This window comes from Danio rerio, chromosome 2, assembly GCF_049306965.1.
Source record: "Danio rerio strain Tuebingen ecotype United States chromosome 2, GRCz12tu, whole genome shotgun sequence".
In the NCBI taxonomy this organism is placed as follows: Eukaryota; Metazoa; Chordata; class Actinopteri; order Cypriniformes; family Danionidae; genus Danio; species Danio rerio.
Window position 1 is genome coordinate 55,369,515 of NC_133177.1, and position 25,486 is coordinate 55,395,000.

The 25,486-nt window shown below is 38.3% G+C and overlaps 1 protein-coding gene across 3 annotated transcripts in view; it reads right to left on the bottom strand.

Moving 5' to 3' along the window:
- scn12aa (sodium channel, voltage gated, type XII, alpha a) overlaps positions 1–25,486 on the bottom strand; it is a 155,030-nt gene that overhangs the window by 89,723 nt on the left and 39,821 nt on the right. For all 3 annotated transcript variants that reach the window (XM_068212913.2, XM_009298901.5, NM_001044922.1), the window contains 5 exon segments: positions 19,176–19,265; positions 16,219–16,347; positions 6,346–6,437; positions 3,799–4,041; positions 1,109–1,172 (listed from right to left, as the gene is read on the bottom strand). In XM_068212913.2, the coding sequence (XP_068069014.2) occupies positions 1,109–1,172; positions 3,799–4,041; positions 6,346–6,437; positions 16,219–16,347; positions 19,176–19,265 (618 nt within the window).

Below are 25,486 nucleotides of genomic sequence, written 5' to 3' on the forward strand. Positions count from 1 at the left end.
TTCGTAATTTCATATACAGATAACCACAATTTATATCATTATAAAGATAATCGTGTTCATATAAACACAAAATGAGGCCTTCTCCCTCAATCCCCGGGTCTGAATGCAGAGTGCAGCAGGTCTCTTGCCCTGTCTATTTTAACCATTAGCCCTGCTGGTAATCTAGAGGATTCAGGCAAACGCAGCAGCACGGCGATGTGTCTGAATGTGAACGAGCTCCTGATAAAAGACAACGTCCGCCATTCTCCAATTCTCCTACTGCTCTCCCGACAAAAATGCTTGCTGCACACAAACAGCCTTGCTGTATCGGCCCTGACAGCATCGCGGGGAAAAACATGCAACAAACCCCGTGGATCATGGAAACAAACACATACGACCCTTCATGAACAGCTAAATACTGTGTGCTGTGGGTCCGTGGACGCGGTCTAACCCAGTCATCAACGTGTCTCACAGCTTGGCACTGGCAGGTCTGCCTTGCCTTCGGAAAGCACGCGCAGTCATGAATAATTAAGAAGCCGGCTCTTCTCATAGGATAAGAAAACTCAGCCATGAATAATAATGAGAAACTGACGTGTCATTCTTTGCACTTGCAGTTTTGCACTGCGTCGACTATTTTGATTCCGCCCCAAAAATCATTTTAAACCGGAAGCTGAAATTAGCTGACAAAAGCTCAAATTATCCAGTTTTCCCCACAATTAAAGCTGACAGATGCTAACATTGTCTTAACTAATGCTCAACACACACAAATCTGTTAATAATTTAAAAAAAGTACTCAAGGGTTTTGTGAACCTTTAAATGTCATTTGAAGCTGAATAATACAGTAGTATCTTGTAAAATATCTAGTCAAATATAATAAACTGTCATCAGGACAAAGACAAAATAAATCAGTTATTAAAAATGAGTTATTAAAACTATTAAAAAATCTTCTCTCTGTTAAACAGAAAATGGGGGAAAATAAAAACAGGGGGCTAATAATTCTTCAATTGACTTCAATTGTATGTAAATCAGAGTTGCCGCACACAAAATGTCTGCAAACTGAACTCGTAACAACAAATTGAAATCGAAAACCTTGCTGTTTTAGCATAATGTGATAAGTCAGATCACTCACCCAGCATCGCTGCTGTATCCGCATATTAAGGCATCCTTGGATCCTTCAATTTTGTAGAAATTATCTAAGGGGGCAAAAGTAAAATTCAGTGACTTCTGCAAAACACTTTGAAAGTCAATTTGAATTAGAGTTTTGTTATAGTTAGCTAATAATCTTTCTCTTTAAATCAAATGAAAATAAAATATAAAATTAACCATATTTAAGGTCTTGTGAAGTGCATTTTTCATTCGATGTTTGATGTAATCTCAACTGAAACATGAAGACTAGGTGGGACATAATGTAGCTCCTCCCCTTTATCAAAAACAGCCAATCACGATAGGTAAATGAATGCAGTTTCCCTGATGTTAGTTAAGGTTTTGAAAAAAAAAAAAAAAGTTTGTCCACTGCATTTGCCTTTTGTTTTTATAATCAAATACATATCAAGATTTTATTCATCACAACATACAGTTAAAACCAGAAGTTTACATACACTCTAAAATTTTTTTAAGTCTGTTAGGATTACCTAAATTATTTTTTTGAGTTTTTTTTTTTTTATTAATTTCTAGACAGTCAAAAGTTTACACACATTTCTTTGTTATTTTTTTAGCTTTGCTTTTAAACTGTATAACTTTGGTCAAATGTTTTGGGTCTCCTTCCACAAGCTTCTCACAATAGTTTGCAGGAGTTTTGGCCCATTCCTCCTGACAGAATTGGTGTAACTGAGTCAGATTTGTTGGCTGTCTTACTCGCACAAGCTTTTTCAACTCTGCCCACAAATTTTCTATAGGATTGAGATCAGGGCTTTGTGATGGCCACTCCAAAAATTTCACTCTGTTGTCCTTAAAGCACCTTATAACTAATTTGGCAGTAGTTTTAATTTCTTGACTGATGTCTTGAGATGTTGCTTCAGTATTTCTACATAATGTTCTTTCTTCGCCCCCAAACTTCACAGTTGGGATGGTGTTCCTAGGCTTGTAAGCTTTTCCCTTTGTCCTCCAAATGTAACACTGGTCATTATGGCCAAACAGTTCAATCTTAGCTCCACCAGACCACAGGACATGTCTCCAAAAATTGGTCTTTTTCCCAGTGTAATTTAGCAAATTGTAATCTGGCCTTTTTTGTTGATTCTGGCTTGTTGATTTTCCCATGTTGTCACACAAGGAAGCAGTGTGTTTGAGGTTTTCCTTAAATACTATTCTACAGTTGTGCCTCCAATTAACTCAAATGTTGTCAATTAGCCAATCAGAAACTTCCAAAACATTGACATCATCATATGAGCCTTTTCAGAGGCAGAATAATCTTATTGTATTTAAACTTGACTTTCAAGAAAAGTTTTCTTTCTTAAAAATTTCTCAAAAATAAATATCTTTCATTATTCTGCTATTAAGCATAGCAGAAACAAATTTGATAATCCCAACTTACCTAAAAGAGAAAAAGTTTAGTCATTACATCTGACTTTTTTTTTAAATGGTTATGTGCCTTTTTATACAGTGTATGTAAACTTCAACTGTATACAAGTTAAAAGCTTTCAAATATTGAGTTATTATTGGTATCAGCCAGAAATTTCAGATAGTTTTTCATTTAGTTAACCTTGATGCAACAAAAACTGAAAGAAAATAAACTTTTTTTGAGAAAAATTATATATATTTGAAAAAATAATAGAAAAATAGAAATAAAACATTTTTAAATTCATTTAAATTTGAAATTAAAATGGAAACAAAACTGCAAATATTGCAGTTTATGTGGCACACAGTCAAATGTGTTAAACAATTTAAAGATTTTTCTCCTATTATTGGAGAAATAAGGATAATGAGTGAAAATCGAGCTGTCAGTGGCTTACGCTTAAGCCGTTTATGACATCATGCTGATTAAGTAAATCGCTACACAGTGACCATGCGCACTATGAAGTATAATCCATTTAGTAACATGTATGTAAATACACTCAGCGATAAATAAAAAATAAATGATGCAATATATGGCTGATTCTAGAATTGTGGGTACATTCAAGCTAAACCATCCAAGATCAACCTTCGTTTGTTTTTATAAAGCAAACACTTTAACGAAACTGTTTTGAATAATAACACAAATACTATCACATTATCCCTAAAAACAATGTGTGTTTATGTTTACAGGGTATATACTGAAATTAGAGAGTGAAAGTCCATATGGACCAGATGCTGTGACTTGTATTTTTCATATTGTGACGCAGTTCCTAGAGAAACGGAATATTGACAAAAAACGGGCAGGGCTTGTTTTTTCTACTACGAGCTGATTGGATGTAGTATAGTAGGCATTTTGTTCAGAACGACGTGGAAAAGGGTTTTGGGAGAGTTATTACAACCTAACAGACTCCTGCTCACCACTTCTGTTTGTCGTCAATACTGACAGCTGTAGGAACGTGGTTATGTATGTTAGCCACACCCAATACCTTAGACAGACATAATCTGAGAGTTTAACTGAAAACAAACGGGAAGTGCATTTTTAGATTTCAGTTATAGATTATGAGGGTAAACTATTGTTTTTTTTTCTTAATGACATGCACAGATGAGTTGTTCACAACAAAACTAGCAATGTGAGCTAATAAAAAATCAATATGGTTAGTTTTAATTTCATGTGTGCCTAAAAAATTCAGTACTCAAATTGATTTCAAGCATGCTTGAAATGTTCCCGCAATTCTAGAATGTGTCTTATTCAAAATAAATGATCTGCACCTTCATTAGTGAGGAAGTCTTTGACAGAAAGCCAGGTCTTGTTGTTGCAGACGAAGCTCCCGTTTCCGGGGTATGTGGAGTTGACGCAGTGGCCGATGCTGCGGACGCACTTCTGTCTCAGGATCCCCATGAAGAGCTGCAGACCGATCAGAGCGAAGACACTGAGACAGAAAACCGTGAGGATCATCACGTCCGCCAGCTTCTTCACCGACTGGATCAGAGCACCGACAATGGTCTTCAAACCTGGAGAGATGGAAAGACTTGAGTCAAATGTATTTATAGAGTGTTTTATAGAATAGTACATATTATCTATAGGGCTGCGCGATATATAGTTTTAGCATCGATATTGCAACGTGTGTCATATCGCAGGATCTACAATGTGGAAACAGGACTAGAAAATACCAAACTACTAAACTGAACTACAACTGAACTGAAGCAGCTTCAATTTACTAGAACTTCATCTATGTTAAGCTGCTTTGAAGCGATATACATTGTAAAAAGACCTGTAGGAGTAAATATTATTTAAACTGAGTTGTTTCTGACCAAAGTAATATTGCAGTGGGGCAACATGGTGGCTCAGTGGTTAGCACTGTCGCCTCACAGCAAGAAGGTCTCTGGTTCGAGTCCCTGGCCTGGTCAGTTGGCATTTCTGTGTATTGTTTGCATGTTCTCCTCGTGTTGACACGAGTTTCCTCCGGGTGCTCCAGTTTCCCCAGCCTGACCTCACGAGGAAACGTAAGTATTTTACGTTTTGTCAGTTTAGTGGCTAATTTTTACGAATTCGTACAAGTTCAGTCGTACGAAAATGTACGATTTTAAAAAGGAGGCGTGGCACCCCACCCCCCGCCATCATTGGGTGATGAGCAAATCGTACTAAATTGTACGAATTAGGTCGCACAAATTCATACGATTTAGCCACTTAATTAAAAAGTTACAACTTGCCGTTAGATTGCGTTGGTTTCCAAAGACATGAGCTATAGGCGAATTGGATGAACCAAATTGTCCATAGTGTATAAGTGTGTGTGAATGGGTGTGTATGGGTTTCCCAACACTGGGTTGCAGTTTAAAGAGCATCTGCTGTGTAAAACTTATGATGGATAAGCTGGTGGTTCATTCCGCTGTGGTGACCCCTGATATATAAGGGACTAAGCTGAAGGAAAATGAATGAATGAATATTGCAGCCACCAAAGACTCGCAACAGTCATAGACGCTTTTTTTTAAATCTGTATTTTATGAATGGGTTTTTGAGTTTTGATATTATTGGGCTAACCTGCTAATAGTAAATGTTTTAACTGGTTTGAGCCTTGGTTGGGTAAGTTGGCGTTTCTGTGTGGAGTTTGCATGTTCTCCTAGTGTTGGAGTTGGTTTCCTCCGCGTGCTCTGGTTTCTCTCACAAGTCCAAAAACATTGCAGCGGGGCAACATGGTGGCTCAGTGGTTAGCACTGTTGCCTCACAGCAAGAAGGTCTCTGGTTCGAGTCCCTGGCCTGGTCAGTTGGCATTTCTGTGTATTGTTTGCATGTTCTCCTTGTGCTGACGCGAGATTCCTCCGGGTGCTCCAGTTTCCCCAGCCTGACCTCAGGAGGAAACGTAAGTATTTTCCGTTTTTTCAGTTTAGTGGATAATTTGTACGAATTCAGTCGTACGAAAATTTTGAAAAGGAGACGTGGCACCCAACCCCCGCCATCATTGGGTGATGAGCAAATCGTACTAAATTGTACGAATTAGGTCGCACAAATTCATACGATTTAGCCACTTAATTAAAAAGTTACAAATTGCCGTTAGATTGCGTTGCTTTCCAAAGACATGAGCTATAGGCCAATTGGATGAACCGAATTGTCCATAGTGTATAAGTGTGTGTGAATGGGTGTGTATGGGTTTCCCAACACTGGGTTGCAGCTTAAAGAGCATCCACTGTGTAAAACATATGCTGGATAAGCTGGCGGTTCATTCCGCTGTGGCGACCCCTGATATATAAGGGACTTAGCTGAAGGAAAATGAATGAATGAATATTGCAGCCACCAAAGACTCGCAACAGTCATTAACGCTTTTTTTAAAGTATGTATTTTACGAGTGGGTTTTTGAGTTTTGATATTATTCGGCTAACCTGCTAATAGTAAATGTTTTAACTGGTTTGAGCCTTGGTTGGGTAAGTTTCTGTGTATAGTTTGCATGTTCTCCTAGTGTTGGCATGGGTTTCCTCCGGGTGCTCCGGTTTCCCTCACAAGTCCAAAAACATGAGCTATTGGTGAATTGGGTAGGCTAAATTGTCCGTAGTATATGTGTGTGAATTAGTGTGTATGGATGTTTCCCAGTGATGAGTTGCAGCTGAAAGGGCATCCGCTGCGTAAAACATATGCTAGATAAGTTGGCGGTTCATTCCGCTGTGGCGACCAAAGATTAATAAAGGGTAAATGAATAAATGAACAAACAGCTTTAAAGATAGTAGTGTCAGGTTAATTTTAAAATATGTCAAATAAACAGCACACATGAACTCGTGACTGAATCTAGAGCATGTATAGAAGCAGAAAGTGAATGTGTGTTTCACCTGGGATCACCGATATTGTTTTTAGAGCCCGCAGAACTCTGAACGTCCGCAATGCTGATACATTTCCCAGGTCCACAAACTCTGTCACATACCTGTAAAAAAAGACAGGGACAGCAGTCACTCAGCAGTATGAACATTGATTTATGTTCATTTCAAGAGTTCACACTTAGATATCGTTTGTCAACTGTTAGCAGGTTTGGCATGCTGTCCCGGGAGAGAACCCTGAGCTCGGAGATAGTTGAGCCCAGGGCTCCCGCCAGGTCCATAGAGCATGTAAGGGGAGTACGAGATCAGGTGGTTCTCGAGAGCTCCCCTGTGGTAAAGGAGGAAAAGGGGTGGATGGGGGATTTCTTCGGAAAACGAAGATAAGGGAGTAGTTCTAGCTAGGCTACTTATAGTGAGTTTGGATTAATCTGATTGGCTAACTAATGAATGTAGCTGGGTGGCCAGCTGCAGTCAATCATATCATGTGCTCCTCTCGAAATTAGTTTGTGAAACTTCACTTGAAGACCTAAACCGGAACTATAATTTCAGTATATTGATGTACTTCCAACTGAAATGGAATATTGAGTAGGGGCGGGGCTTTTTTGCATCCTTCTCCTTTAGCAAACTAATGGTAAAAGGGGCGTGGTTAAGATTATTGTGGCTGAAGCGTCAAACTGACCATTAGGCCCCGTTTACACAGTCAGGTCTTGATGCCCAATTCCTATTTGTTGCCTATATTTGATTTGTTTGCCTGTCTGTTTATATGTTGTTTTATATCATATAATATGTTTTATATATTTATATCATGTTTTATGTCATATCCAATTCATGTGTTTACACCTGCCATACAATTTACGATGTCACGCATGCATAAAGGCGGGTTCTAGCATCTGTGCCACACTAGCCACGATGGAAGAAATTGTCTTGTTTTTAGTTCTGTGAAATGTAGTATAAGAAGTGAATGGTTCAGTCCAAATTTACTCCCGCGCAGTTTATGTAATGGTATGGCCCTGATGTGTGTGTGTGTAGTTAAAGATGTAGCCTTTGTCTGTGTGCGCACTGGTGTTATACTGGTGGAGAATAAAGTTGTTCTATGTGTAGCCCGCAGTGCGTGTATTAATAGCGACAAAAAGCAAAAGTTACAAAACGAAGTTTGTACAACTTAAAAGTTATTTTGAACCAGAGGTGGGAAAGAGCTGTCGTCGCAGCTTTCGCTTATGGTTTATATATGGTGTCCTCCACCATTCAGAGGAATTTGTGGGTACGAGAGAGATCTCAGGTCTGGTGGGAGCAATTTGTGGCGACTGACCACTTTCCTCCTCTGTGTTTTCACTGATGTTGTTTACTGCGTCGGCATCTCCACACACAATCTTCTTTCTGTCATTAAACCGCGGAGAAGCACCACTTTGTCGCAAGTTTAATGATGTACAGAACGGAATGCCTCAATAAATCCGATCTGCCTGTTTACACGACAGTCGCATTGTCACATATCCAATCTATATCTGATTGATTTCCACATATGAAGGAGGCCTGAAACCGACCTGTGAATTTCCGAATGCATGCGTTTTTTTCGTGTTTCCACGGTCATAGAACAGATCCGATCTGTGTCTCATACGAGCAAAAAATCAGAATTGTGTTACATTTCACTGGCAGTGTTAATGGGGTCTTAGAGATTGACCGGCCCTCCAAACGGGTCTGTGTATATTTTATAATAGTTCTGCACCAGAGAAATCGGCTCTGTCACTCTTAATGACTACACAGAGAGAGACGCCACATTAATCTAATCAGCTTGGCTTTATGCGCTTTGAACATTTTGCATAATTAATAACGAGCAAAGCGGATATTTTGTATTTTGGTATCACACACCATCATTCCAGGTTTCATAGACTTCATAGATGATCCTAAGTAACTGAAAACCACCAAAATACAAACATCATAACACCAAAAAAGATAATAATGTTTCATTTAACATCTTGTATATATACAGTTGAAGTCAGAATTATTACCCCCCTTTGAATTTTATTTTCTTTTTAAATATTTCCCAAATGATGTTTAACAAGGAAAGTTTCACAGCATGTCTGCTAATATTTTTTCTTCTGGAGAAAGTCTTATTTGTTTTATTTCGGGTTGAGTAAAATCAGTTTTTAATTTTTTTTTAATTATTTAAAGGTCAAAATTATTACACCCTTTAAGCTATATTTTTTTCTTGATAGTCTACACATCAACCTATCATTATACAATAACTTGCCTAATTACCCTAACCTGCCGATTTAACCTATTTAACCTAGTTAAACCTGGTTGTCTTGAAATATGTCTAGTTAAATATTATTTACTATCATCATGGCAAAGATAAAATAAGTCAGTCAATAGAAATGAGTTATTAAAACTATTATGTTTAGAAATTGTGGAAAAAAATAAACAGGGGGGCTAATAATTCTGACTTCAACAGTATATAATGTGCTCACACCCTCAGGTGGTTTCAAACCTTTATGAATCAATGGGTACCGGCTTCTAACATTCATCAAAATACATTCTTTAGGGTTCAACAAAAGAAAAAGAAAAAAAAAACTGGGCAAACTATCTCTTTTTATTGTTTTCTTTTGTTAACCAAGGGCACTTCTATCTATCTATCTATCTATCTATCTATCTATCTATCTATCTATCTATCTATCTATCTATCTATCTATCTATCTATCTATCTATCTATCTATCTATCTATCTATCTATCTATCTATCTATCTATCTATCTGTCTGTCTGTCTGTCTGTCTGTCTGTCTGTCTGTCTGTCTGTCTGTCTGTCTGTCTGTCTGTCTGTCTGTCTGTCTGTCTGTCTGTCTGTCTGTCTGTCTGTCTGTCTGTCTGTCTGTCTACCTACCCGCCCATCTGTTCTATTTGTCTGTCTGTCCGTCTGACCGTTGATCTATCTTTCCGTCCGTCCGTTAATCTGTCTGTCTGTCTGTCCGTCTGACCGACCATCAGTCCGTTTTATCTATATATCTGTCTGTCCGTCTGTCCGTTTTCTATCTGTCTGTTTGTCCGACCATCCTTCTGTTCTATCTATCTGTCCGTCCGTCCGTCAAGCTATCTATCTATCTATCTATCTATCTATCTATCTATCTATCTATCTATCTATCTATCTATCTATCTATCTGTCTGTCTGTCTGTCTGTCTGTCTGTCTGTCTGTCTGTCTGTCTGTCTGTCTGTCTGTCTGTCTGTCTGTCTGTCTGTCTGTCTGTCTGTCTGTCTGTCTGTCCGTCCTTCCATCCGTCTGTCCGTCCGTTCGTTGATCTATTTGTTTGTCTGTCTGTCTGTCTGTCTGTCTGTCTGTCTGTCTGTCTGTCTGTCTGTCTGTCTATCTATCTATCTATCTATCTATCTATCTACCCGTCCGTCCGTCCATAAGCCCGCCCGCCCACCCGTTCTATTTGTCTGTCTGTCCGTTGATCTATCTGTCCATCCGTCCGTTAATCTGTCTGTCTGTCTGTCTGACCAACCATCCGTCCGTTTTATCTATATATCTGTCTGTCCGTCTGTCCGTTTTCTATCTATCTGTTTGTCCGACCATCCTTCTGTTCTATCTATCTATCTATCTATCTATCTATCTATCTATCTATCTATCTATCTATCTATCTATCTGTCTGTCTGTCTGTCTGTCTGTCTGTCTGTCTGTCTGTCTGTCTGTCTACCTACCCGCCCATCTGTTCTATTTGTCTGTCTGTCCGTCTGACCGTTGATCTATCTTTCCGTCCGTCCGTTAATCTGTCTGTCTGTCTGTCCGTCTGACCGACCATCAGTCCGTTTTATCTATATATCTGTCTGTCCGTCTGTCCGTTTTCTATCTGTCTGTTTGTCCGACCATCCTTCTGTTCTATCTATCTGTCCGTCCGTCCGTCAAGCTATCTATCTATCTATCTATCTATCTATCTATCTATCTATCTATCTATCTATCTATCTATCTATCTATCTATCTATCTATCTATCTATCTATCTATCTATCTGTCTGTCTGTCTGTCTGTCTGTCTGTCTGTCTGTCTGTCTGTCTGTCTGTCTGTCTGTCTGTCTGTCTGTCTGTCCGTCCTTCCATCCGTCCGTCCGTCAGTCTGTCCGTCCGTTCGTTGATCTATTTGTTTGTCTGTCTGTCTGTCTGTCTGTCTGTCTGTCTGTCTGTCTGTCTGTCTGTCTGTCTGTCTATCTATCTATCTATCTATCTATCTATCTATCTATCTATCTATCTATCTATCTGTCTGTCTGTCTGTCTGTCTGTCTGTCTGTCTGTCTGTCTGTCTGTCTGTCTGTCTGTCTGTCTGTCTGTCTGTCTGTCTGTCTGTCTGTCTGTCTGTCTGTCTGTCTGTCTGTCTACCTACCCGCCCATCTGTTCTATTTGTCTGTCTGTCCGTCTGACCGTTGATCTATCTTTCCGTCCGTCCGTTAATCTGTCTGTCTGTCTGTCCGTCTGACCGACCATCAGTCCGTTTTATCTATATATCTGTCTGTCCGTCTGTCCGTTTTCTATCTGTCTGTTTGTCCGACCATCCTTCTGTTCTATCTATCTGTCCGTCCGTCCGTCAAGCTATCTATCTATCTATCTATCTATCTATCTATCTATCTATCTATCTATCTATCTATCTATCTGTCTGTCTGTCTGTCTGTCTGTCTGTCTGTCTGTCTGTCTGTCTGTCTGTCTGTCTGTCTGTCTGTCCGTCCTTCCATCCGTCCGTCCGTCAGTCTGTCCGTCCGTTCGTTGATCTATTTGTTTGTCTGTCTGTCTGTCTGTCTGTCTGTCTGTCTGTCTGTCTGTCTGTCTATCTATCTATCTATCTATCTACCCGTCCGTCCGTCCATAAGCCCGCCCGCCCACCCGTTCTATTTGTCTGTCTGTCCGTTGATCTATCTGTCCATCCGTCCGTTAATCTGTCTGTCTGTCTGTCTGACCAACCATCCGTCCGTTTTATCTATATATCTGTCTGTCCGTCTGTCCGTTTTCTATCTATCTGTTTGTCCGACCATCCTTCTGTTCTATCTATCTATCTATCTATCTATCTATCTATCTATCTATCTATCTATCTATCTATCTATCTATCTATCTATCTATCTGTCTGTCTGTCTGTCTGTCTGTCTGTCTGTCTGTCTGTCTGTCTGTCTGTCTGTCTGTCTGTCTGTCTGTCTGTCTACCTACCCGCCCATCTGTTCTATTTGTCTGTCTGTCCGTCTGACCGTTGATCTATCTTTCCGTCCGTCCGTTAATCTGTCTGTCTGTCTGTCCGTCTGACCGACCATCAGTCCGTTTTATCTATATATCTGTCTGTCCGTCTGTCCGTTTTCTATCTGTCTGTTTGTCCGACCATCCTTCTGTTCTATCTATCTGTCCGTCCGTCCGTCAAGCTATCTATCTATCTATCTATCTATCTATCTATCTATCTATCTATCTATCTATCTATCTATCTATCTATCTATCTATCTATCTATCTATCTATCTATCTATCTGTCTGTCTGTCTGTCTGTCTGTCTGTCTGTCTGTCTGTCTGTCTGTCTGTCTGTCTGTCTGTCTGTCTGTCTGTCTGTCTGTCTGTCCGTCCTTCCATCCGTCCGTCCGTCAGTCTGTCCGTCCGTTCGTTGATCTATTTGTTTGTCTGTCTGTCTGTCTGTCTGTCTGTCTGTCTGTCTGTCTGTCTATCTATCTATCTATCTATCTATCTATCTATCTACCCGTCCGTCCGTCCATAAGCCCGCCCGCCCACCCGTTCTATTTGTCTGTCTGTCCGTTGATCTATCTGTCCATCCGTCCGTTAATCTGTCTGTCTGTCTGTCTGACCAACCATCCGTCCGTTTTATCTATATATCTGTCTGTCCGTCTGTCCGTTTTCTATCTATCTGTTTGTCCGACCATCCTTCTGTTCTATCTATCTATCTATCTATCTATCTATCTATCTATCTATCTATCTATCTATCTATCTATCTATCTATCTATCTATCTATCTATCTATCTATCTATCTATCTATCTATCTATCTATCTGTCCGTCCGTCCGTCCGTCCGTCCGTCCATTGTTTTTTATTGTTCTATTTATCTTATTTTAAAATTAATTATAATAATACTACTATACTACTACTACTAATAATAGTGAGACAAACAGAGCATCTTATATTTGCTTTCCTCAACAGCAGATCAGATGTAAAGCAGAAGAGATGACCCCTCTAAACTTTGCAAACAGCGCGGTTTGTTAATGATGGAAATGTTCATCCTGCAGTAGTCTGTCTCTCTCTCTCTTTCAGTTAATCCACTCCTCTGATTCGGTTGAGCTGTAATGCTGCATATTTAGGTCACCTGACAAATCTCTTTCTGGGTACCTGCTTCTCATGATTTTCATCTTTCTTGAATTCTCTCTGTTTCTGCATCCAATCCACTCTCTGGCCTTGCACAGTATGATGTTCAGCACCATGGACAGCACCATGAATAAGTACTTGATATATACTTGAACCATGATTTTTACTTTTTTTAAGGAAAGGAGATAAAGATTTAATTATTCAAATAATCCTATTTTGATTGGTCAGTTGACCTTGCTTTGCTCTGACTGGCCAGATGGTCTCACTGTGCTTTGGTCTGTTGGTCCTACTCTGCTTTGGTCAGATAAGCCTACTCTGTTCTGATTGGCTACATAATCCGCACTGAATGGCCACATGGTCCCACTGTGCTCTGATTGGTTAGTTGATTCTACTCTGCTCTAGTCAGATGACCCTACTCTGTTCTGACTGATCATTTGGATAACTACTCTGCTCTGATTGGTCAGTTGACCCTGCTTTACTCTGACTGGCCAGATGGTCTCACTGTGCTTTTAATTGATCTATTGGTTCTACTATACTTTGGTTAGATGACCCTACTCTGTTCTGATTGGAAAGTTTATCCTTCTTTCCTCTGATTGGTCAGTTAACCCTACTCTGCTTTGATTGTTTAGGTGGTCCTACACTGCTCTTGTCAGATAACCCTACTTTGTTCTTATTGGTCATTTGACACTTCTCTGCTCTGATTGGCTACATGATCCCTACTGATTGGCCACATGGTCCCACTGTGCTCTGATTGGTCATGTTGTCCTACTCTACTCTGGTCAGAAGACCCTACTCTGTTCTGATTGGACGGTTGATCCTTCTCTGCTGTCATTGGTCAGTTAACCCCACTCTGCTTTGATTGTTCATTTGGTCCTACGCTGCTTATGTCAGATAATCTTACTATGTCCTGATTGGTCAGTTGATTCTACTCTGCTCCAATCAGATGACCCTAATCTATTCTGATTGGTCAGTTGTCCATTTACTGCTCTGATTGGCCATATGGTCCTACTATGCTCTGATCGGTCTGTTGATTCTACTCTGCTCCAGTCAGATGACCCTACTCTGTTCTGATTGGTCATTTGGCCCTTCTTTGCTCTGATTGGTCATGTGGTCCCAATTTGCTCTGTCATTTGGCTCCTCTCTGCCCTGATTGGTCATGTCATCCCACTTTGCTCTGATTGGTCCGTTGATTCTACTTTGCTCCAGTCAGATGACTCTACTCTGTTCCGATTGGTCATTTGGTTCTTCTCTGCTCAGAGTGGCTATGTGGTCTCACTTTGCTCTGATTGGTCAGTTGGTCCTACTGTGCTCTAGTCAGATGACACTAGTCTGTTCTGATTGGTCATTTGGCTCTTCTTTGTTCTGATTGGTCATGTGGTCCCACTTTGCTCTGATTGGTTAGTTGATTCTACTCTGCACCAGTCAGATGACTCTACTCTGTTCCGATTGGTCATTCGGCTCTTCTCTGCTCAGAGTGGCTATGTGGTCCCACTTTGCTCGGATTGGTCAGTTGGTCCTACTGTGCTCTAGTCAGATGACTCTCTTCTGATTAATCAGTTCACCCTTCTCTGCTCTGATTAGCCATATAGTCATACTTTGCTCTAATTGGTCAGTTGATTCTATTCTGCTCCAGTCAGATGACACTACTCTGTTCTGATTAGTTAGTTGACCATTCTCTGCTCTGATTGACCATATGGCCCTACTGTGCTCTGATTGGACAGTTAGTCCTACTGTGCTCTGGTCAGATGACTCTGTTCTGATTAGTCAGTTCACCCTTCTCTGCTCTGATTGGTCATATAGTCATGCTCTGTTCTAATTGGTCATTTGACCCTTCTCTGCTCTGATTGGACTTATTGTCCCACTGTGCTCTGATTGGTCAGTTGATTCTACCCTGCTTCAGTCAGATGACCCTACTTTGCTCTGATTGGCCATATGGTCCCACTGTGCTCTGATTGGTGAGTTGATTCTATTCTGCTCCAGTCAGATGACACTACTCTGTTCTGACTGGTCAGTTGACTTCCATATGGTCACACTGTGCTCTGATTGATCAGTTGATTTTACTCTACTCCAATCAGATGACCCTACTCCTTTCTGATTGGTCATTTGGCTCTTCTCTGCTATGATTTGTCATGTAGTCCCACCTTGCTCTGATTGGTCAGTTGTTCCAAATTTGCTCTGATCAGATTACTCTGTTCTGATTGGCCAGTTGACCCTCCTCTGCTCTGATTGGCCATATAATCCCACTGTACTGTGATTGATCAGTTGATCCTACTCTGCTCTAGTCAAATGACCCTCCTCTGTTCTAATTAGAAAGTTCACCCTTCACTCCTCTGATTGTCCATTAGTCTTACTCTGTTCTGATTGGTCGGTCGTACTCTAGTCGGATTGGTCAGCTAACCCTATTGTTCTCTGGTCAGATATTCCAACTCGGCTCTCATTAGTCAATTGGCTCTACTCTGCTCTAATTGGTGAGTTTACCTTGTCTCTTGTGAGTTATCGCTGTGTTATCTCTACCACTTATGCTGTGTTCACACCAGAAGCGGAACGCGCGGATAAATCACGCTATTCGCACGTAAATAGTTGCGTGAACATTTGAGGTTAATCGCTTCATTCGCGCGTCAAACCCCGCTTCATTAACGTGTCAAATTCACTTCAGAACAGACGCGGATTCGCGTGATGGGCAGGGCTTCTGTCTGCCCCGTGACTCTAGCTTCGAAGCTAAAGGGCTAACATGGATTTTATGAAGAAAATAACAGTGTTTATGTGCTTTATGAAGGATGATAAACAGCGTCGATACGTTTAGAGCCGTGTCTGAGTCCACTACATCCTTTCAGAGCTGCATCCAGCTCTTTAAGCTCATAGACTCCTCCAGAAACTGAACCTGGCTGATGGAGGTTTTCAGCGGTGCTTCTGACTGAGCCAAGCCCAGTTTGATGAACTTCTTGTCGGTGTCTGCTGGGGGATTTCCTCTGGGACACCGACAACAGGCGATACGTCACAATAGCGCCCCCACAAGAGCAAGCTCCTGATTGGTTAACGCGGCGCGAATGTACGCTGAATTTCAGATTTTCGAATGCGAGTGATTCGCGCCATTCGCACCATGCAATTCTCATCATTCGCGCCACGCCATTCGCGCGTATCGCGCCGCAGGATGTCTATTCATGCGTTTGCATTGACTTAACATGTAAATCACTCACGCTTGACGCGCGTTCCGCATCTGGTGTGAACGCAGCATTACAGTGCCTTTTGGAATCCAAACATTCTGCATATTTGAATTTCAGTTAACAGCATCATTAGTGATGGATATTTATATTAAAAATATAAAATGAATATTCTATCATCATTTACTCACTTTTCACTTGTCAGAAACCAAAGTTCCTTTCTTCTAAAAATATAAATATATATAAAAAGCTGGAAACTGGTAGCCACTGACTTCCATAGTAATTTTTCTACTAATTTATGGATGTCAACGGCTACAGGTTCCAACATTCTACATTCTACATCTGTAGAAACATATTATTGCATTTAAAGGGTCTGTTTCTAAAGTGCCAAAAACTAAACTCACGCCATGACGATGACACTGAAATCCAGCCAGTTCCATGGGTCTCGGAGGAAGGTGAAACACTCAGTACAAAACCCTCTGGCCAAGATCTTAATCAGAGACTCGAATGTGTAAATGCCAGTGAATGTATACCTGGAGAAACACATGAGAGAAAACATCAGCCAATAGAAAACATTTAACAGTGATGACTGCAGTAAGTGGCCTGTTTTTATATCAACATGCATCAGGTTTATTTCAATGCGAGTGGTGAATTGTGAACATGCTGCATGCTCATGCTCAATCTCTTTAAAATCTATTCCACACATGCATATGATGTTTTTCTATTTGAGCTGGGTCGCTGTGGCTTTGTATTAGAGGCATAATCAGTGAATATGGAAACTCTGGTCATCTGTTAAAATCTAGGCCAGGGCTTAGACACCGGAAACCTGCGCTACACAGCTTTAGCTTAAATTTAACACTCTCACGCTCCCATGTGAATGCACGTAATGTTAGAGACGTTCAAAAATCGAATGGGACGTGACATCATGGCAGTGTGGTATTGCTGATGCTGCAGGCAGAACTGTGACGACAGGCTTGTAGAGATGCAGCTCTTACCAATGTGGTTTTCGGGACCCTAGCAAAGCATTAAATTAAGAAGGAAAACTCTATTTAGCATATGGAGGCTGGATTGAATGAAAGGCAAAAGGCAGTAGTTTCTCATTAAATATCCTGTTTAAACTCAGATATGCATCATTTTGGATGTAAAACATATTTTAAGTTAAAAAAAATCATTAAAAAGCAATACCCTTTATTTATTTAAAAGCAAATACCCTTTAATCATTGAGATTTTTACATTTTTAATGTTTTTAGAGTTTTAAAAAATCTACACAGACATTAAGCTGTCACAAAATAATTATTTAATAAAATATTTTATACAAAAATATTACTTAAAGTAAAGTAAAATAAATAAAAGGTTATAAATGTTATTAATTTATACATGTTCTGCAGTTATTGTGCCTTTATTTGAACTAAAATGTAATTATTTTCATTAGTAGAGTATTAAATTGTTTGTAAATATGACAATTATTAAATTTTTATTTAAGTAGTTTAATTTGTTTCATTTTAAAACATGATAGCAAGGTCTCAAAATTAAATACACAGCTGTTTTTACAGTTTAAAATAATTAACAAATTTCATCTACACTCACCGGCCACTTTATTAGGTACACCTTACTAGTGTCAGGTTGGACCCCCTTTTGGCTTCAGAACTGCCTAAATCCTTCCTGACATAGATTCAACAAGGTACTGGAATTATTCCTCAGAGATTTTGCTCCATATTGACATGATAGCATCACGCAGTTGCTGCAGATTTGTTGGCTGCACATCCATGATGCGAATGTCCCGTTCCACCACATGCCAAAAGTGCTCTATTGGATGGAGATCTGGTGACTGTGGAGGCCATTTGAGTACAGTGAACTCATTGTCATGTTCAAGAAACCGTCTGAGATGATTCACGCCTTATGACATGGCGTGTTATCCTTCTGGAAGTAGCCATCTGAAGATGGGTACACTGTGGTCATAAAGGGATGGACATGGTCAGCAATGCTCAGGTAGGCTGTGGTGTTGACACGCTGCTCAATTAGTACTAACGGGCCCAAAGTGTGCCAAGAAAATATCGCCTACAACCATTAAACCAACACCATCAGCCTGAACCGTTGATACAAGACAGGATGGATCCATGCTCTCATGTCGTTGACGTCAAACTTTGATCCTACCATCCGAATGTTGCAGCAGAAATGGAGACTCATCAGACCAGGCAACGCTTTTCCAATCTTCTATTGTCCAGTTTTGGTGAGCCTGTGCGAAGTGTAGCCTCAATCCTATAGTTGCTGCCATGTGATTGGCTGATTAGAAATTTGCGTTAACGAGCAGTTGGACAGGTGTACCTAATAAAGTGAGTGTATATAAATGCACGTCATCTAAAGACCACCAAAATGATGCATATTTGATAGCAGTAGTAAACAAGGTTGCCAAGTTCACAGATTTGGGCTTCTTTTAATCACTTGCTGTGGTTTGTTTTTAATTCTGCAGGTTATGAGGTTGACACAATGCACCAAATATTTTTATATGGTTGCCTTAAAATACTTCACATATTCCAGGGGTTCCCAAACTTTTCAATTTGCTACTCCCATTATCTTCTGAGGTGGTTATAAATATATAAACCTTGCACACAACAGTGCAGACATACTAATAGGCCCAAGTTTCGGAGACCATCCTCCATGTTTAGTTGTGGCTTGTATTTATTTTTTATTGTACGTGAGTGCCGTAAAGCTGTCAAAGTTTAACCTGGTGCCATAAAATCAATCTTCTGCATCTGACGCTATTGCTGTGTCTTTAATACGACGCAATCACCCCAAGGGTCGCTAAAAAATTGAAACGATGATGACTTTGTATTAGCTTTTTTATGTAACTACATTTTTTTCTTCTGTAGATTAATTCAACTTGTTTATATAAAATAAATTCGATTTTTGCAAATCACAAAGTGACCCCCGCTAATTGTCCCGCGACCCCAACTTTGGGAACAACTGACATATTCTACCAATAAAAACAACTATAGTAGGATGTTGAATACTGTGTGTGTGGCTGTATTTGTTTCAAAGGTAACAGTGACAGAAGATACAATGTTATTTATAAAAGCAGAATATTTGTAATTAGTAATATACAGTGATTTATACAAAATAAACATTGTATAATGCATACAGTGATGTAAAATGTGTATTTTAGATATGGAGAGTGGTGTATTTTGAGTTTTGGTATCATTGGGCTAGTTTGATTGGCCATTGGACTATTTTTGGTCATTGTGCTCGTTTTGCTGTGACAACCTGGCAACCCTGCTAGTTAAATCCACAAAATCCACAGTAGTTTCAAACATATATGTGTAAACATTGAAAAACAGGATGGCAGAATAAAAGTGCTGCTTACTCGAGGTATTTGGTCCAGAGAGGAGGATCTGACATCGCCATGAAGCAGCAGTTTGTCAAAATAGTGCACATGATGAACAAGCTAAACAAAGTGAACAAGTTAAGGAACAAATCTGTTCAAAATCCTTCAACAACGTGAGCGTTTACAACATGAAAGAACCCACCAAGCAGTATTCTGTTCAAATGTATGTTTTTGATGATTTTCTTCTAAAGCATAAATATACCATAGTATGTTAGCAGATATTTAAAATACATGATAAGTGAACATATCTGTCTTGTTAAACAATGCTAGAGTCAGTTATTCCCCTTTGAAGTATCTGTCTTTATGTTGGTCTCTATAACCAGCTGCCTGCCACTTACCTAATTATATTCCACTGACTAATTTCTGTAATCAAGTCTCCGTCAATGTATGCAGACGCAGCCAAAAATGCAACAGTAGCAGCTTCCAAAATGAGACGCAGATTCAACGTTCGGAAAATCCACATGAGGTTGATTCAGTTAGCAAATAATACACATATTACAAATGTGAACACAACAATGCTTGTTTATGTTGGTGTCGTCAATCTGGCAACCATCGTTTACATGAATTATTACATTATAATTACATTATGAATTTGGACTGCTATACCTAGTTTAACCACTAGGTACATCCTACTACACTTTTAATAGATGTCTAATAGATGTCTAAACATAGACTTAATAGCTAAAATCAGGCTACATTTTAGCTGTCGACAAGACTTCACGCGTGTAGTCATTCATTGTGTATTTAATTGTAGGTTATTCTATAGAAATCTATTAGATTTTTACTAACAGCCCAAATTTGGCCTTGTTTTAGCCTAGATGTCTATGTTTGGACGTCTATTAGACATCTATTTGATTGCAGTATTGAACAGGGTTGCCAAGTCTGCAGATTTGGGCTGCTTTTAACCACTTGCTGTGGTTTGTTTTTTATTCTGCAGGTTATGGGGTTGACACAGTGCACCAATTATGTTAATGTAGTGGCGTTAAAATATTTTACTTTACATATTCTACCAATAAAAACAACTGTAATAGCAAGTTGATGAATGGATGCCTAATTTTGAATAATTCTTATTTATGTACTGTTTGATGTACTGGGTTGCCAAGTCTGCAAATTTATTCTACTTGCTGTGGTTTGGTTTTTATTCTGCAGGTTATGGGTTTGACACAGTGCACCAATTATGTTTATATGGTTGCGTTAACATATTTACATATTCTACTAATGAAAACAACTGTACTAGGACGTTAATGACTAGGAGTCTAATTGTGGGTTATTCTTAGACATCTATTAGATTTTAGCTTTGTTTTAGCCAAGATGTCTATGTTTGGTCGTCTATTAGACATCTATTTGATTAACTGGGTTGCCAAGTCTGCAGATTTTAGTTACTTTTAACCACTTGCTGTGGTTTGGTTTTATTCTGCAGGTTATGGGGTTGACACAGTGCACCAATTATGTTAATGTAGTTGCGTTAAAATATTTTACTTTACATATTCTACCAATAAAAACAACTGTAGTAGCAAGTTGATAATTGGGTGCCTAATTTGGGATTATTCTTAGACATCTATTAAACCTAATCTTTTGCCAAGTCTGCACATTTATTCTACTTGCTGTGGTTTGGTTTTTATTCTGCAGGTTATGGGTTTGACACAGTGCACCAATTATTTTTATATGGTTGCATTACCATATTTAACTTTACATATTCTAATATTGAAAACAACTGTACTAGGAGGTTAATGACTAGGAGTCTAATTGTGGGTTATTCTTAGACATCTGTTAGATTTTAGCTTTGTTTTAGCCAAGATGTCTATGTTTGGTCGTCTATTAGACATCTATTTGATTAACTGGGTTGCCAAGTCTGCAGATTTTAGTTACTTTTAACCACTTGCTGTGGTTTGGTTTTATTCTGCAGGTTATGGCTTTGACACAATGCAGCAATTATATGTATATAGTTGCAATAAATATTTAACTTTCATATTCTACCAATGAAAACAACTGTAGTAGGATGTTGATGACTGGACGATGAAGTTTGGGTTATTCTTAGACATCTATTAGACTTTAGCTTTGTTTTAGCCTAGATGTCTATGTTTGGACATCTATTAGACATCTATTTGATAGCAGCATTAAACTGGGTTGCCAAGACTGCAGTTTTGCGCTACTTTTAATATCTTGCTGTGGTTTGGTTTTTATTCTGCAGGGGTTGGGTTTGACACAATGCACTAATTATCTTTATATAGTTGCGTTAAAATATTATACTTCACATATTCTACCAATAAAAACAACTGTACTAGGGTGTTGATGACTGAGTCTAATTTTGGGTTTTTCTTAGACATCTATAGCTTTGTTTTAGCCAAGATGTCTATGTTTGGACGTCTATTAGACATCTATTTGATTGCAGTATTGAACTGGGTTGCCAAGTCTGCAGTTTTGCGCTACTTTTAATACCTTGCTGTGGTTTGGTTTTTATTCTGCAGGGGTTGGGTTTGACAAAATGCACTAATTATCTTTATATAGTTGCGTTAAAATATTATACTTCACATATTCTACCAATGGGGTGTTGATGACTGAGTCTAATTTTGGGTTATTCTTAGACATCTATAGCTTTGTTTTAGCCAAGATGTCTATGTTTGGACGTCTATTAGACATCTATTTGATTGCAGTGTTGAACAGGGTTGCCAAGTCTGCAGATTTGGGCTGCTTTTAACCACTTGCTGTGGTTTGTTTTTTATTCTGCAGGTTATGGGGTTGACACAGTGCACCAATTATGTTAATGTAGTTGCGTTAAAATATTTTACTTTACATATTCTACCAATAAAAACAACTGTAGTAGCAAGTTGATAATTGGGTGCCTAATTTTGAATTATTCTTAGACATCTATTAAACCTAATCTTTTGCCAAGTCTGCAAATTTATTCTACTTGCTGTGGTTTGATTTTTATTCTGCAGGTTATGGGTTTGACACAGTGCACCAATTATGTTTATATGGTTGCATTACCATATTTAACTTTACATATTCTAATATTGAAAACATCTGTACTAGGAAGTTAATGACTAGGAGTCTAATTGTGGGTTATTCTTAGACATCTATTAGATTTTAGCTTAGTTTTAGCCAAGATGTCTATGTTTGGACGTCTATTAGACATCTATTTGATTAACTGGGTTGCCAAGTCTGCAGATTTTAGCTACTTTTAACTATTTTCTGCGGTTTGTTTTTTTTATTCTGCAGGTTATGGCTTTGACACAATGCAGCAATTATATGTATATAGTTGCAATAAATATTTAACTTTCATATTCTACCAATGAAAACAACTGTAGTAGGATGTTGATGACTGGACGATGAAGTTTGGGTTATTCTTAGACATCTATTAGACTTTAGCTTTGTTTTAGCCTAGATGTCTATGTTTGGACATCTATTAGACATCTATTTGATAGCAGCATTAAACTGGGTTGCCAAGTCTGCAGTTTTGCGCTACTTTTAATACCTTGCTGTGGTTTGGTTTTTATTCTGCAGGGGTTGGGTTTGACAAAATGCACTAATTATCTTTATATAGTTGCGTTAAAATATTATACTTCACATATTCTACCAATGGGGTGTTGATGACTGAGTCTAATTTTGGGTTATTCTTAGACATCTATAGCTTTGTTTTAGCCAAGATGTCTATGTTTGGACATCTATTAGACATCTATTTGATTGCAGTATTAAAGAGGGTTGCCAAGTCTATAGATTTGGGCTGCTTTTAACCACTTGCTGTGGTTTGTTTTTTATTCTGCAGGTTATGGGGTTGACACAGTGCACCAATTATGTTAATGTAGTTGCATTAAAATATTATACTTCACATTCTACCAACGAAAACAAATGTACTAGGGTGTTGATGACTGAGTCTAATTTTGGGTTATTCTTAGACATCTTTAGCTTTGTTTTAGTCAAGATGTCTATGTTTGGATGTCTATTAGACGTCTTTTAAATGCAAAAAAACGACATGCTTATTGCACTGAAAGTTATATATTTATACCTGTATTCAGCATCATCCATTTGTGATCAGACCAGTGTTGGGTGAGTTACTTTAAAAAAAAAGTAATTAATAACTAATTATATATAACATAATAATTGCATAAAGTTACTAATTACAATAATATTGTATTTAAATTACATTTTTAATTACTGTGTCTTTGAAAAGTTACTCTTTCTTTACTTTTCTTCAAAAAAGTAAAGTAACTTAATACACGCAACACTGGATCATACTGACAAAATGCGTATTGGTTTCAGGTGCTATATTCATGATGTCATGTGTGTTGATCTTTTAACTGGAAAATATGAAAGGATTTGACCAAGCAGCTGTTCCTTTCCTCTGTTTTCTGTATCAGAGGGTTTAATAGAGCCTGATCGTGGACGCTTGGGGATTTTCGTGGCCTGTGGCATTTGGGGATAACAGAGGAAACCGCTGGCCCCGTCTGAACCACTCAACATAAACACCCAATCAGAGGAGACACGGTGTCGTCTTTACAGTATAAGTGGGTCATTCTTACAACCTATTGGAAAATTGAGTTTTGATGTCACTGGTTTTAGTACCTTATACTATATGTTGCAGGGCAATAGTGCTAAAATATACACTCAAAAAAAGCTTGTTCAAACTACTTCTTTGAAATGAGCTGAATGAACACATTTGGGGCAACCTTTTATGTTCAATTCACTTAACTTTTATGTGCTGTTGGGGATGTTTTCATCCACGCTGAGGTGATTTTGAGTCTCATTTTGGCCACAGCTTTTTCTATGTTTCAGCAAGTGAAGTTATTTTTGATGATTAATCTTATTTTGACACATATTTTAGGAAAATGCTTTTAAAAAAATCAACAATCATCTCTGGGCAAATTGACTACACTTTTGTCCTGTTAGGATGTTTTTGCCCCATTGACCTCCATTATAATGATATTTTTTAAATTGCAAAGCCCTGACATCATCAATCATGTCTAATTCTTGATTATTGCTGGTTTTCTTTGTCGGGAAGAAATAAAATGTGTTATTTTTACTGTTGATCATCAGTTACAGTGCAAAAAAAATGGGTCAAAGACAGCCACCAACATAACGGAAGCATAGTCAATTTGAACAGTACACAGGGGTTAAGTTAATTTATTATTTTTTTACAAATTTAAGTGGATCTAAACATTACATAAATCTATTAAGTTGCTATACTATAAATTACTATACTATACTATCGTCAACTAACATTCGGAAAAGTGAACACATTACACCAGTTTTCTACTTCCTCTACTGGCTCCCTGTTAAGTTTAAAATTGATTTTAAACTTTTGATGTTTGTTTTTAATGCCATCAATGGCCTTGCTCCTATTTATTTATGCAAAATTTTGCATGTGCACAAAACCCAGCAGAGCTCTGCGATCTGCTGACCAGCTTCTGCTTGAAGTCCCTCTGTCAAGATACAAGCAGTGGGGTGATTGCTCTTTTGCAGTGGCACGTCCTAAACTTTGGAATACCCACTGAGTTTCGTACTCAATTATTTAAAGAATTTATAGAATAAAAAAAATATTTAAAGACGATGTCTTTGGATTTACTAAATTTTTTTTACGTTAAGTGGTTCTAAACAATTTATTTGTGTTGAATTTAAACAAGCAAATTTAGTTGAACATTATTGAATTTAATTTGTTTGTTTAAATTCAACACTAATTAATTTTTTGCAACAGTTCTGCATGCAACACTTTTTTCAGTGTACTTTTTGTATTGTTTTGCATCGTCTCCTTTTCTGTTGTGTTGTATAATTTGCTTATACTTGTGTAAAGCATTTTGGTCAACCGTGGTTGTTGTAAAGTGCTACATGAATAAAAGTTGATTGATTGATTGATTGATTGATTGATTGATTGATTGATTGATTGATTGATTGATTGATTGATTGATTGATTGATTGATTGATTGATTGATTGATTGATTGATACAAGTTACTATAAGTCTATTAAGTTGTCGCCAACAAAACTTAATAAAGTCGTTTCAGCTCATTTTAAATCAGTAGTTTGAACAAACTATTGAGTAAATGTTATTTTATGTAGCATAGTAAAGTTCACCCAAAATAAAAGATTTCATTTAGCATCAGATACGATATTCGCATCAGATATGATAAACCCAAGGTCAGGTTTAAATCTCCGGTTACATTTTACAATGAGTTTCCACTAGTTATTGTATTTACTAACGTGAACTAGGATAGAAAAAAAAACATGTATTAATTATAGTTCAACATTTATTAATGTTTTTTAAAATTCCTAGTTGTGTTTGTTTACTTTAGTTAAT